Raw genomic sequence first — 12,783 nt, 5'->3', positions numbered from 1 at the left:
AAGAGTTATAGCTACCTCTAGTGTCAAATTTGTGGTGCTGCATCAATGTGTTATGTTTACTTCCTCTTTTGGTCTACTTGTTCCTGAGGGCAGTTACCAGCAAGAACAGCTCCTCTCCCAGTAAGTTAGTGACACTATTTGCGTCTTGTTTTTTTTAATATTACGTTGTTTGAAATTATGATTTTGCCGTGAGGGAGCATGTTAAAAGCTCGTACTCGCAGCTTCGTCGTTAAGTGTTGTATACGTTGGAAAGTAGCCAACGTTAGCTTAGTGGTAGCCAACTAACTAACGGCAACACTTAAAGCGGTGGGTTTTGTAATTTTGTCTGCCTTCCCATTTGGCTAGTTTTCAGCTCTACTCATTCCCCAACTTCCTCTTAGTACAAACGCTACGGTGTTATCGTTAAACTTTGTGTTTTTCCCTGTGTTCTCTGCTCATTCCCGTTCCAGTTGACGCTAGCCAGTCGAGCTAGCTGACCGCTAATGTACAGCATCAGCAGTCGTCCCGGCAACGATGAACATCCTCCCGAAGAAGAGCTGGCACGTTCGCAACAAAGACAACGTCGCGCGCGTGCGGAGGGACGAGGCCCAGGCAGCAGAAGAGGAGCGTGAGGCCAAGCGGCGCGTGGAGCGTGCCGAGCAAGAGGTGACCCCGGTGTTGTTATGTTATCTCCCGTGATAATGATGATGAGGAGTGGTGTCTCATGTAGTGCTGTCCAATAATTCTCAGCCCACCCCAAGATTTACCAAACACATGTTTAGAGCTGCAGCGTTTATCAATCAATCAGTCAATCAGTCAATCAATCGATCAGTCTTTATCTGTATAGCAGCAGGTTATAGGTAGTACAGTTTCATGCAATTCAGAGTGCTTTACAGACTACTTCAATAAAATAAAAAATAAAAATAGAACAACAAATGTAAGCAATAAAAACAATTTGAAAACAATTATGATCAGAGAAGCAGGGAAGGTAGAACTATGGAGGTAGGATTTATTACAGGACTATTGTATTAGACTGCATTAGTTTAAGCTAGGTGTAACTAATAAATTGGTAACTGAGTGTAGGTGTCTCTTATAAACTGCTAAGTCTTCACTTCATCAAAGACATCTGTACAGTCTAATGCAATCCAAATACAACTGTTCTGGCATTAACTCTTGTTTTATGATTCCTGTAATGCTGAATTTCTCTTGACCCTCATAGAGGTGTTAATTTGGTTATATGTTTAGAAATGAGGTCATAGTTAGTGGTGGTGTTGTACTGGAGTGCATTATATTAACGAGTGCTTCTAGTATTCAGGCCTCCTCATATACCTGCATGTAAGTAGGATGGACAAAAAATAGAAACACCTCTCCATATAATCTAGTTCAGTACAACACCATCTTTAACTCTGACCTCAATAAGAGACCTGTAATTAAATTAACGCATTTTCGACATTGTCAGTTTTTGCTGACAATGTCAGTTATGAGCCTTTCAAAGCTAGTTGTTATGTTAAGATAGATTATTTTGTGTAAAATCAATTGAGAAACCATTAATGGGTAAAATAACCGGGCAGGAACATCTGTCCTCATCCTCATTAGTCAAAGTAAATGCATCGGAGTTATGTGTGTGCAGTAAAAAATCCAATATTGCCATTCCTGTTCACTGATTTGCTCAATTGCCCACAATGAACAAATACGACTTGAGATATTTAGGTGATAGCCAACATGGTATTAAAAATATGGCAAAATCTTTGAGGGTTAAGAAATATATATCGTCTCATGGTATATATCGTCATATCGCCCACTCCCAATCAGATATTTCTTAGCTGCATCTTTAAAGCCCCCCCCCCCCTTTTTTTTTTCTCAAACAACTGGGAAAAAAAACATTTAACTGAGGTCCACTATCAAATGATAAAACACTTTAGCTACAAGTATGAATGTTACTGTCTGGTATTAGTTATAATCTGGCATTATTTTAAGACTTTAACAAGTCACTGTGTATTAGCATCTAGTTATTAAAATTTGAGTGTGACTACAAAATGGCATGGTAACGTTGCTAAATGGTATGTGAGAGCAGTTCAACTGAGTAAAAAGGTGGCAAATTCTTTCACGCTATTTTCAGTTTTAACAATTGACCAGACAGTGAACATTTTAAAAGAATTTCAGATCTTAGGATTTAAGGTGCTAAATTCAGTGAAAAATGTGTCTTCACAATCCTATGCTACAATGCATGTCTTTTAAAACTAAACTACCATAGGATAAAAGTCTTCATGGTTGAAGCTTAGAGGAAAACCGTAACATAATAGTAAAAGAAAGTTAACCCTGCTCATTCAATACCTGTGGTATGAAATGCTTATGTTTTAATTTTTATATATTTAGTTTGTAACAAGTGTTCTTCTTCACAGGCACGTACAGAGTACCTAAGAAGCAAAGCCCGAGCTGCTCTCCAGTCAGCGGGAGGAAGCAGAGATGATGATGATGATGAACGCAGTGGAGGAAGTGGAGCTCTGGAGCATCTCAATCTTTTTCCTCTGGAGGAGTCCTCAGAGAAGAAGGGGAATGAAGAGTATCTCAAAGAAAAGAAAGATGAAAAGGTGATGGTGCTACTCCTTCTGTCACTCTTATCTGTCGTGTGTTTTCCTTTAGTGATATTAATTTCATACCATTTCTACCTTTACACTGAATAAATAACCAGGGTATAACCTGTTTGCTGTCTTTTAGCCACTTCTTGTGGCCTTCATCCATGGTAGGCGGTTTCTCATTTGTTATGGAGATAGCTTAGTTGATAAAACTGGTTCCAGTGGTTATGATGTTATCGTGTGACTGAAATTCATCTAAAAAACAAACAATCTCCATGTTACCTAGTAACGACATTTTTTTTTTTTTTTTTGGTTAAATTACTATTTCCAAGGTCAGCAATTAACCTTCAAGCTCAGCTTATATTAGATTGTTCTCAGCAAAAGCTTGTTTAGAGTAGAAATACTGTTACACACAGGTCTTTTACAAACCAAGATGTGCAGACACATAACCTGTGACCAACAGTCTGAATGGTTAAACACAAACTGACGTTTCTAGAAATTTGTGCCATATTTTTTATGCTAAGCAGTGAAATGGGTATTGCTGCACCATGGAAGGTGGCCAGGAAGAGGAGTTGTTATCCAGGTTCAGATCCATGGAATTTTGAGCAAATAGTGTACCTGTTAATCCATTTATCCCTGTGGATTTTTTGGGCCACAGTTACACTTGTTGCTGTACAACCTTTACTATTCAGTGATGTCAAGATGCTGGTATATTGAATCAGATATTTAAAATCAGTGGAAGTGGTCAGTCTCTTGTTGTGGTCAGAAAGCTAAATAAGTTCTGGATGCAGCCCGCCCACAACATACATAAAAGCAGTGTAAACAGATGGAGCGTAAGAGTCAGGAAAAACTAATGCTGACAGACAGTTACAGTAGATAAATACAACCACAGGAGACACAAAACAGCTATATCTGGGTAAAGTGTTAAAATACAAGGATGTGATCCAGTTTTATAATCAATCTCAGAAAGCGTCAAAATGTTACTGATATGAGCCGAAGGAAAAGTGAATCATGTTACTATTTTTGCCCCTCTCTACATTCAGATAGCTGTTTGGGACTGCTGTCATCAAACAGTTCATTTTAATAACTTGGTTTTTCTTGTGTTATTTATTTATTTATTACCCCCCCAGGAGAAGCAGGAGCGTGCCATCGGCTTGCTGGTGTCTCTTGGACCCCAACCTGGGTCTGAAGTCACTCCATGGTACCTGAAAAGCGGTCAAGAAAAAGAAGAAAGGAAAGAAAAAGAAAAGACAAAGGGAATAAGTGAAGAGGAGAGAGAGAAGAAGGATCGTAGATTGAAGGATAGTTTGGACCCATTGAAAGATATGAAGAAAGCTCTAGCTATAAAAGACAGAAAGGAACACAAGAGCAAGAAAAAGGAAAAAAGAGACAAAGGGGACAAGAGGAGCAGTGGAGAGAGGTAAGAATGTCAATATTGCTTGTCTGAGTATTTATTAATCATCAATAAATTTTTACAAAACTGTTCACAATATCATAGCAGTAAATCATGTTAAGTATTTCACCCCAGTAATTCAGAATATGTAGATGTTGTACATATGATATTTCTGTTTTTCTCTGAATGTCAAAATTTGCATTGATAGTTAACAGTTCTTGTAGTCAGCCCCGACTTCCCTGATGAATTAACGAAGCACTGGGGATTTGACTGCGATGATGTGTTGAATATCATCATGGCGCAATAAGGAAATGTGTATTCTGTTATTACCAGCTCCATAGAAAGGTTACGTGCTGAGCGTTTACAGAGGGAGGCTGAAGAAAGGAGGCGAGCCCAGGCCCTGCTTGGCCAGAGGAGTGGCAAAGGAAAGGACAAGGAGCCAGGTGGGGAGATGAATGAGAGGGAGAGGCCTTACAACAACGCCTTCTTCCCAGAACTCGCCCGAAAACGGCAAAAGCGGGATCGAGACAGCTGGAGAGATGAAATATTAAAATCATGAACTGTCTTTATTAGCTGTTTTGAAAACTGTGATCTGTGATGGATAGCCTGAGGACAAATACTGTGACCAATTTGTTTCCAAATGTAAAAGCCCAGAGGAAAGAAGGTAACATGGGAAGTGGGTAAAGAGCCACATTATGAATATACTTGTTACCTGGTCACACTACTGTCAAAAAGTGGATACTACCAAACTGTAGTATGGTTGCTATTAAATTTATTATTATTATTATTATTATTATTATTATTATTATTATTATAAAATGTGACAAGATTGTAAGGTGAGGGAACACCAGCACGCACTGAATGAACAGTGTTCTCAGTCAGATAATCACACTGGAGAGAGCAGAGCTGAAACAATAAGTTGATTAATCAGGAGATCGACAGAAAATGAATCTGCAAATATGATAAACTAAATAAATTTTTCAAACAAAAATGCCAACATTTACATGGTTCCATCTTCATATATTAGAGGATTTGTGGATTTTCTACGTCTCATGTAACAGTAACCAGAATCTTTTTGGGTTTTGGTCTGTTGGTTGAATAAAACAATCTGCATGTTAATCAGTAATTATTATTTGTAGCCATAGGTGAAATCAGTATGTCTGCTGTGAAAGTTGATGATGAGGATAAAATAGTTGAAGACTCATTTTTACCATTTCTGTTATTTCTAAAGGCTATTGAAGTCCCTGGATTCCTCATGTGTAACCTCTATATATTATTAAATCTAGTGTGACATGAGTTGGACTATTTCTCTATTTTGTTATTTGTTATTGAGCCATATAAGCCTTTTTTGTAAAGAAAACATTTGACATGTCAAAGTAACAAGGGCACAGGTTTTAAATAATGAACTGAATGATGGTTGAATTCCATGTAGCCGCGTCAGCTTCAGGGTCCTGGCGTTGTGCATGATGCCTCACTGTCACGCTGTCATGACTTGCTGGGACACTTGAACAGAGCAGAGCCAACGTTAATGTCTTTAGTGACACCTGTGCTTTCCCTGCTAGGACAAGCCAAAATGTCTGCTGGGAAAATGGCCTACTGGGCCATATAGCAACATCAAAGAATTGACATTCACTTGCTTTTTCCACTGCAATAATTTATTGTACAAATATATAATGTGAAAATACACTTAGCCTACAAAAAATACTACTTTCACTAGTGATACGATGTTTGGTCTTGCTGGAACTGTTGGTTTAAGCTTGTGTTGCTGTTTAATTTTTTGGTTAAACTAAGATCTTTCTATTGTTTTGTTAAATGTTTTGTCCGTTACATCACTGAGCCAAACTAGTCTCCCAAATGGCAATAAACATGAATCAACACTTACCCAAGTTACCATAAACAAAAACTGAACATTATAACCTTCAGGATGGAGGCTTTGTTGTTGGACTGTTGTACTAGACTGCATTCGTTTTAGCTAGATGTAAATAATAAACTCGCAACTGACTGTAAATTACCTTTGACTTGTACACAACAGCTTGATATTTATTTGCTTGTTTGTTTATTGCTCAAAGTCCAGAAACTGCTCTTATTATAGTGCAGCTGCCACAGTTCACACCATATCTCATTAAATATAGACAGAAATGTTGGTTGGTGGTTTTTTTTTTTTTTTTTGCTTATAAAGTGAACAAGGATCTCACTCTGTCAAGGCGTGGTCAATTAACACTTAATTATTTTTTTTTCTGGTTATTTAATATGAGTAGTAATTACCTCACACCCAAAAGTCCTCATATGAATACTGAAGTGATACTTTAAGAGATTAAAAATCCAATATGAGATCAATATAAACCTACTTCTAGGCTCCACATACACATCATTTGCTCCCTGTGGGAATATTATCACAGATTTTTTTTTTTTTTTTTTTTGGGGGGGGGGCATTATGATGATGAAGGTGGACCATGACAATGCGCGCCGTGTGTGTCTGACGTAGGCTGGCGGAGGAGAAAAACACAGACAACCCTCCGACGCTGTGAGATCGGGGGAGAAAGAAAAAAATAATACATGTACGTCGGGAGAAATAGCGGATGGTTGTTTTCGGCAGTGCCCCACACAGACGGCGGCAGCGCAGTAATATATGTGCGGCGAGCGGTGGGCTGAGGATGCACAATAGAGCATCTCTCACACCGTGTTTAATTGTGGATTAGAGCGGGGGGGGAGGGGGGCGAGGAGGAGGTGGGGGGGGGCGCACAACAAGGAAGGCAAGGAGACGCTCTTTATTATTAGGAGAAAAGCGGAGGGGGTAGACAGAGTGAGCGTGAGCCCGGAGACTGCACAGACCGTGGCGGGGGGGACGGTAGAGAGGAGGACACCGACACCGACAGTCGGCGGCGTCGCTCGGATGGTGTTGTTGTTGCTCCGGACGCGGCGACGATGCGGCCACACTGCTGGGTGATGGTAGCGCTGGCGGGGATCATGTCGTACTTCAGCCCGGAGAGAGCCCTCGGAGCCCCGCAGAGGGAAGGTGAGCGGAGTCCGGGGGGGGGGGGCTGAAACCCTGTCAGTGATGCCGGAGAAAGGAGGAAAGAGGGGGGATGTAGTCAGTTATGAAAAAGGCCTCTGTACATGGCTGAATACTGTGTTATCAGCCAGGAGCCTATGACTGAAACATCATACGGATTATTATTGCAGTAAGTGGCCGACTTGATCAAAACAGGAGCGAGGCTGATTGGGCGATGGGTAGCGTACCATATTTGCATGCAGTGATGAAAATATTAGGGGGGTGTTTCGATCTCGGGCCTCACATCGATGGCATTTAAAAACAGCATATACTGTATGAATAGAGGGCTAAAATCCTCGGTCAGTGCGAGATTTCAGTCTATAAATAGCCTCCGCTTGGCACCGGAGATTATTCAGCCTATTAACCACTGCTGGCATCTTTATTTTTTTCCCAGTCTGAATATGCCTTCTTCCCCCAAGATCTGGCAGAGTGCTGTGTTTGTGTAATGTGTGCAGTCATTGTATTGTGGTGTATTGTTTTGATAAGAGCTGTTGGCACCGGGGCTGGTGGAAAAGGCCCTGTGTTAGGTTCCTATTTATATGCAGTGTCTGTCTGGACATCTGTCTGGGGAAAGATGAAAGAATAGAGCTGCACAGGACTTGTGCATCAGGATTGGAGCCACTAGTCATGTTTGTGGTGCATGTTTAGTGGACTACACTGCCAGAGATGGTCATTCAGATATAACATGTAGCCCCTGTCTTGCAGGTGCAATGATCAACAATTACGACCAACAATTAGCTGTATTTCTCTTTGTTTCACGCGCTAGAACTCAACTTGGACTGATTATCTATAATTTGTTGGAATGCAGTGTGCCAATTTTCCTTTATTGGCAACAGATCGGACCATTCACTAGCCTACACTCTGATATAAAGATGGTTTTATATGCTGAACACATCCTCGCTTACCGTTGCTTAGGCCTCCTGTGTGAAACAAGTGAATCCTACTTGGTCTGTGTTGCAACTTTTTGTAAGCCAGAAAACGAGAAGTATTAAAAATGTTAATTGCAATGAGGACTTCATATTGATTTTACAAACACATAAACATTACTTCTTATGTGTGTTATATTTTTAGTGGAATGCTTTTTTATTTTTTTTACAGTATTTATGAAGTTGTTAAATTATTCAGTATACTTTGAAATTTGTGTATGCACTGTTTACAATATCATGACCTTATGAATGAATATATTTTTGGATTTGCATGAGGGACAGAGAATAAAACTGAGCTATGGTTTTAGTATGAAGCAATATCAATGTTTGTGACACATTTAAGGATTCTTTTTATTATTCTTAATAGGGCATTTTCATTATTTTTCTTATTTAGAGTTATTGGAGATTGTAAGGTGGTGTTTTTTAATGTTAACTATTTCAAATGTATATAATGTGTTTTACTTAATATCAGTGAATGCAGCATTAAATTGTTGCTGTTTTGTTTACACAGACTTAGAAAAGATAGACTAAGTCACTCATTGCAAGATATATTTTATATATATTAATGTATAAGTCCTTCACTTTGTTAAGCGTGAGCTGGAAACCTTCTGATTGCTTCAAGGTGTCATTGTTCCTCTCTCTCGTCATCTGTCATAAGTAATAAAATGTTTATTGTGTTTTGGTTATAGTATTTAAATGAAACCTTTAGATAATACTTGAAGGGTCTTTAACCACCCTGCCCTGCCCCTTTTCTTTTCTACAGATGGTTCACTTCCCACAATCAACTACGTTGAGGTACAAATATCAAATGTCCCGATCCCTCCCTCTCTCACCTGAGTAGTAAACCTTCCTGATTTGAGTAATTCTTTCCAGTTTCCAATCCCTTCCCAATTAGCGCTCCTTTTTACCTAAATGACAACTCCAGCCACCCCTCCCCTGCTTCTTAACTGTGTTTCCTGAGTGGAATGCCATTTCTGATATTTCCCCCTCTCCCCATGCTTTTTTCCTTACTGGAATGGTATATTCTCCCACTTTCAAACTTTAATTCCAGTCTCTATTTTCTTTTACTGATTCAGACAGTGTTTTTGATCTTGAACTTAGTTTCTTTTCCTGCTTTTTTACCCCCCTGAATCTTTGACGCAAGCTGTCCATTGGGGTTCTCCACTATGTCTCAAACCTGCCGCTAAGAAAACGCTCCAATGGCTTCCCTTAATGCAAAACACCTATGTAACAAGATTTTTACACTCTTCTGATTCAGTGAAGTCTCTCTTTTTCTTCTCACTGACTCAAACCTAACAGTGTGCCCCCCCCCCCTTATAGAAACACAAATATCCTGACTTTCTTTATTAAATCATTTCCACTCTTGTATTTTCTTCCTGTCTTCCTCTCAGTTTCTCAGTCCAGGGCGGCATCCCTCTCTCCTCCACCCTACGTCGTCATCCTCATCTCTTGCTCGGGGCTTGTCTCTTTTGTTCTGCTGCTCCTCACCTGCCTGTGCTGTAAGAGAGGAGGAGTGGGATTCAATGTAAGTCTTCAACATGTAAGGGATTTATTCACCTCTCTCTGCTTTCTTTTTTTGTTTTGTCACACCTTTTGTTCACGCCTGTATGGTTTTTATATAAGCTAGATTTGATAAACTGCAGAAGGATTTGGTATGGAAATGGTAACAGGAGTCAATGATTCCATCTTAATGAAGTAGAAATAGTCAATAATCATCTCTCAGTCTAATCTTGATTAAGCCTCCATCTTTTGACCCGACAGTGTTGTTGTTTAGCTGGCAGACAGGCTGTCATTAGTTCAGAGTGGCTGCATTCTCCTTGTCTGCCTTTGATACTTACTGCTACATTTAACCTTATTATTAAGTGAAAGAGTATGGTTTATTTTCTATTTTTTGTTATACAAGTATTGTGATTTTCCTGTGCTGTTGTTGCTCAACCAGGAGTTTGACAATGCAGATGGGGAGGAGTGCTCTGGAGGCTCCAGTCCCATCCAGGAGGACAGCCTGTCATCATGTCCCTCCCTCCCTGAGGTCTACACCTTACCAGTCAGAGACAGGCCCAACTGCCCCGCCCTGCAGGATGGAGCAGGTAACAACCTTGAACAATTCTCCTATTGTCTAGCTCTCATTTGAGCATAGCTTCAGTTTTGCTTTGAGGGATATGAAGCTTTGGCTCAGATGATACTGTCCTGCACTAAACTCCCTCAGCATCTGTTGCCTGAATCGCTGATGTGGATCCATTAAAGGTCTCAAAGTGAGTTTACAACCAGTAGCATTGGCCTCCTTACGCAACGTCTGTCAAGTAGAAACTTTGATCTGAGAAAATTCTGCATCAATGCTCACGCAGAGCAATGATGCAGAATCTTTGACATTTGGCTGACTTGCAGTGACAGCGTGAGAGGTTTGTGCCCACAGACTATGGAACCATGGGATGGTCTCACCTAGAGCTGCGACGATTAGTTGATTCATCGATTTGTTAATGGACAGTAGATTGACAGTAGATTATTTTGATAATCAATCAATCGCTTATTTCATTTATTCATTTTTCAAGCAAAAATACATTAATTTGATGGTTCAGGCTGGTAATTTTCATTTACATATTGACCGTATCTATGAGCACTACTGTAAATACTGTTTTTTTCCTGAGTCTGTCCAGTTTTTAAAGCTGTTTTTTGTCCCAGTTCTGAGATATTACATCATAAAAGAAGATCACATGCTGACATCTGTTCGACCCTGATCTTTTTTTATTTCTCTCATTGTTTGCAGACTCCAAGTTGCAGTGCTTCAAAAGACACACTTTGAACTACCTTCAGGAGATAGGAAATGGCTGGTTTGGAAAGGTGTGATGATCGCCTCTCACAATCTCAAAGTTTTTGATTTGATGTAAAATATAAACCCCATCATAATGTAGATTCTCTTTTTTGCATGCTCTGCTCTGTTATATTTAATACTGGCTACCGACCAGATCACATGTCCCTAAGTCAAAATAGTTCTTTTGCTGCGGGTCTCCTTCTCCTTGGCACTCTTCCATGTTATTTTCCATCGATCACTCCTAGGTGATCCTGGCTGAAGTGCTGTGTGACTGCAGCTCCTCTCAGGCCGTGGTGAAGGAGCTGCGTGTCAGTGCCAGCCCTCTGGAGCAGAGGAAGTTCTTGGCCGAGTCGGAGCCATACAGGTCGGAGAAACTGCTGAAACTTGGGTAGCCATTTTAGGGACTTAAAGTGAGGCTATGTAACGTTTGCTGAAAAGCAACCACTGGAGCCCAAGTGACGATTAGAAGATTAGCACTAGTAAAGCATCATCAGCAATATATAAACATTTAATAAATGGTTTACAACACACTTTAATGCAGCTGTAAGTAGATATAGGTGTTAATTAAAGTATTTGTCAACAACTGTGACTCTTCCTGTGGTCATCCATAGGTGGAGGCTGCTGTATAAAAAGATAACTAATGTAAAATTATAGTAAAACAAAAACGTATTAATATAAGATATGTCTGCATAGGAGAAGTTATAATTGCTGTCAAATACAGTACATTGATAAACACATCGGAAAACTGCCTGAGAGCATAAAACTGAGAAAAGATGCATTTTATTGTCTGTGAATTCGTCTTTTAATTTGTAAGAGAAATATGTGCTATGCCTTCTTCAAAAAAATTACATAGTCTCACTTTGTGTGTTGAGTCAGAATCTGAGTAGCATATTGGCTGTCCTTCTCCTTCTCTTAAACACACACACACACACACACACACACACACACACACACACACACACACACACACACACACACACACACACACACACGGTAAGCATCCAAGGACAGGCCTGTCTGTTCTTTTTCTCTGTTCCTTTCACGGAGCAAAACCCACAACAGCCAGCACCATCCCTACACACACAAACACAAATATATACCCACAAGGAGTCATTTTTGCCTACTTTCATATGCTGTTTACATCTCTTGTTTGTGCTGCTCTTGCTGAGGCAAAAAACTTACCCTTGTCCTTTTCTCTCCCTGTATTCTCACCTATTCTGTCCCGGTTTTTGTCTGATGCAAACACACAGAACACCAATACGTTTTATTTCCATTGTTTGACTTTCACTCACACTGAATTTGGCTTTGTTGCAGTGCCTCACACAAATGTCTCTTCTTTTTACCAAACTCTCTCTCTACTTTTCTCTGTGTGATACAAAGGCTGCCAGCTCGTTACCGTCTATCTATCGATCTATCTATCTGTTGATCTATCGATATATCTATCTATCTCGATCTATCGATATATCTATCTATCTATCTATCTATCTATCTATCTATCTATCTATCTATCTATCTATCTATCTATCTATCTATCCAAACTGTCCTTTAAACTATCTGTCCATCTACCTCTGGTTTCTCTCTCTCCCTTCAGGAGCCTTAAACATCCCAACATCCTTCAGTGTTTGGGGCAGTGCAGTGAGAGCATCCCTTTCCTTCTAGTTATGGAGTTCTGTCAGCTGGTAAATACAAATCAGCCATTTTGATATGATATAATAATAATATACAGTATATAAGGGGCAAAGTGAAATTGAACATACAGGGGTAGACAAAATAACATATACTTTAAAAAAAGTTAAAAGTAACTACATCATCATTTCAGACACTTCATGAGAGGTGGGTCATATTAAGCTAAACACCATTTCTACTTAATTTTGTAATTCTTTTGTTTTGGATTTTTGACATTGCATATTCTTGTACTAATGATATGGCATCTATGGGGTTCTGTTAATAGTCACTTGTTGATTTGTAAACTCTAATGAGTGAACAAGCATATCAAAGTCCTAATTGCTAGACTTCTTTTTATTACTAACAAATTGTGTTAGTTGTCA

The 12,783-nt window shown here is 39.6% G+C and overlaps 1 protein-coding gene across 2 annotated transcripts; it reads left to right on the top strand.

The window, feature by feature from the left end:
* The first annotated feature begins 12 nt into the window (after positions 1-12).
* leng1 (leukocyte receptor cluster (LRC) member 1) lies at positions 13-6,074 on the top strand. Of its 2 annotated transcripts, none has more exons than XM_040117165.1 (5): positions 13-120; positions 450-645; positions 2,382-2,570; positions 3,686-3,975; positions 4,282-6,074. In XM_040117165.1, exons 2-5 carry the CDS (start codon positions 514-516, stop codon positions 4,505-4,507), a joined length of 837 nt encoding a protein of 278 aa, XP_039973099.1. In that variant the 5' UTR covers positions 13-120; positions 450-513; the 3' UTR covers positions 4,508-6,074. The 2 variants fall into 2 exon arrangements, with proteins under 2 accessions (XP_039973099.1, XP_039973100.1); XM_040117166.1 differs by lacking the exon at positions 13-120 and adding an exon at positions 130-306.
* The last annotated feature ends 6,709 nt before the right edge of the window (positions 6,075-12,783 follow it).

Source organism: Xiphias gladius, chromosome 22, assembly GCF_016859285.1.
Source record: "Xiphias gladius isolate SHS-SW01 ecotype Sanya breed wild chromosome 22, ASM1685928v1, whole genome shotgun sequence".
Lineage (NCBI taxonomy): Eukaryota > Metazoa > Chordata > Actinopteri > Istiophoriformes > Xiphiidae > Xiphias > Xiphias gladius.
Note: the sequence above shows the minus strand (reverse complement) of the source record. Positions and strands in the feature narration are given on the sequence as shown.

What these genes read in the sequence shown, in the direction of transcription:
- leng1 (XM_040117165.1), top strand. Translation starts at nt 514, where the DNA reads ATGAACATCCTCCCGAAGAAGAGCTGGCACGTTCGCAACAAAGACAAC. An exon ending in TGGAGCGTGCCGAGCAAGAG is followed by an intron (nt 646 to 2,381) that starts GTGACCCCGGTG and finishes TCTTCTTCACAG; the next exon opens with GCACGTACAGAGTACCTAAG. An exon ending in AAGAGGAGCAGTGGAGAGAG is followed by an intron (nt 3,976 to 4,281) that starts GTAAGAATGTCA and finishes TGTTATTACCAG; the next exon opens with CTCCATAGAAAGGTTACGTG.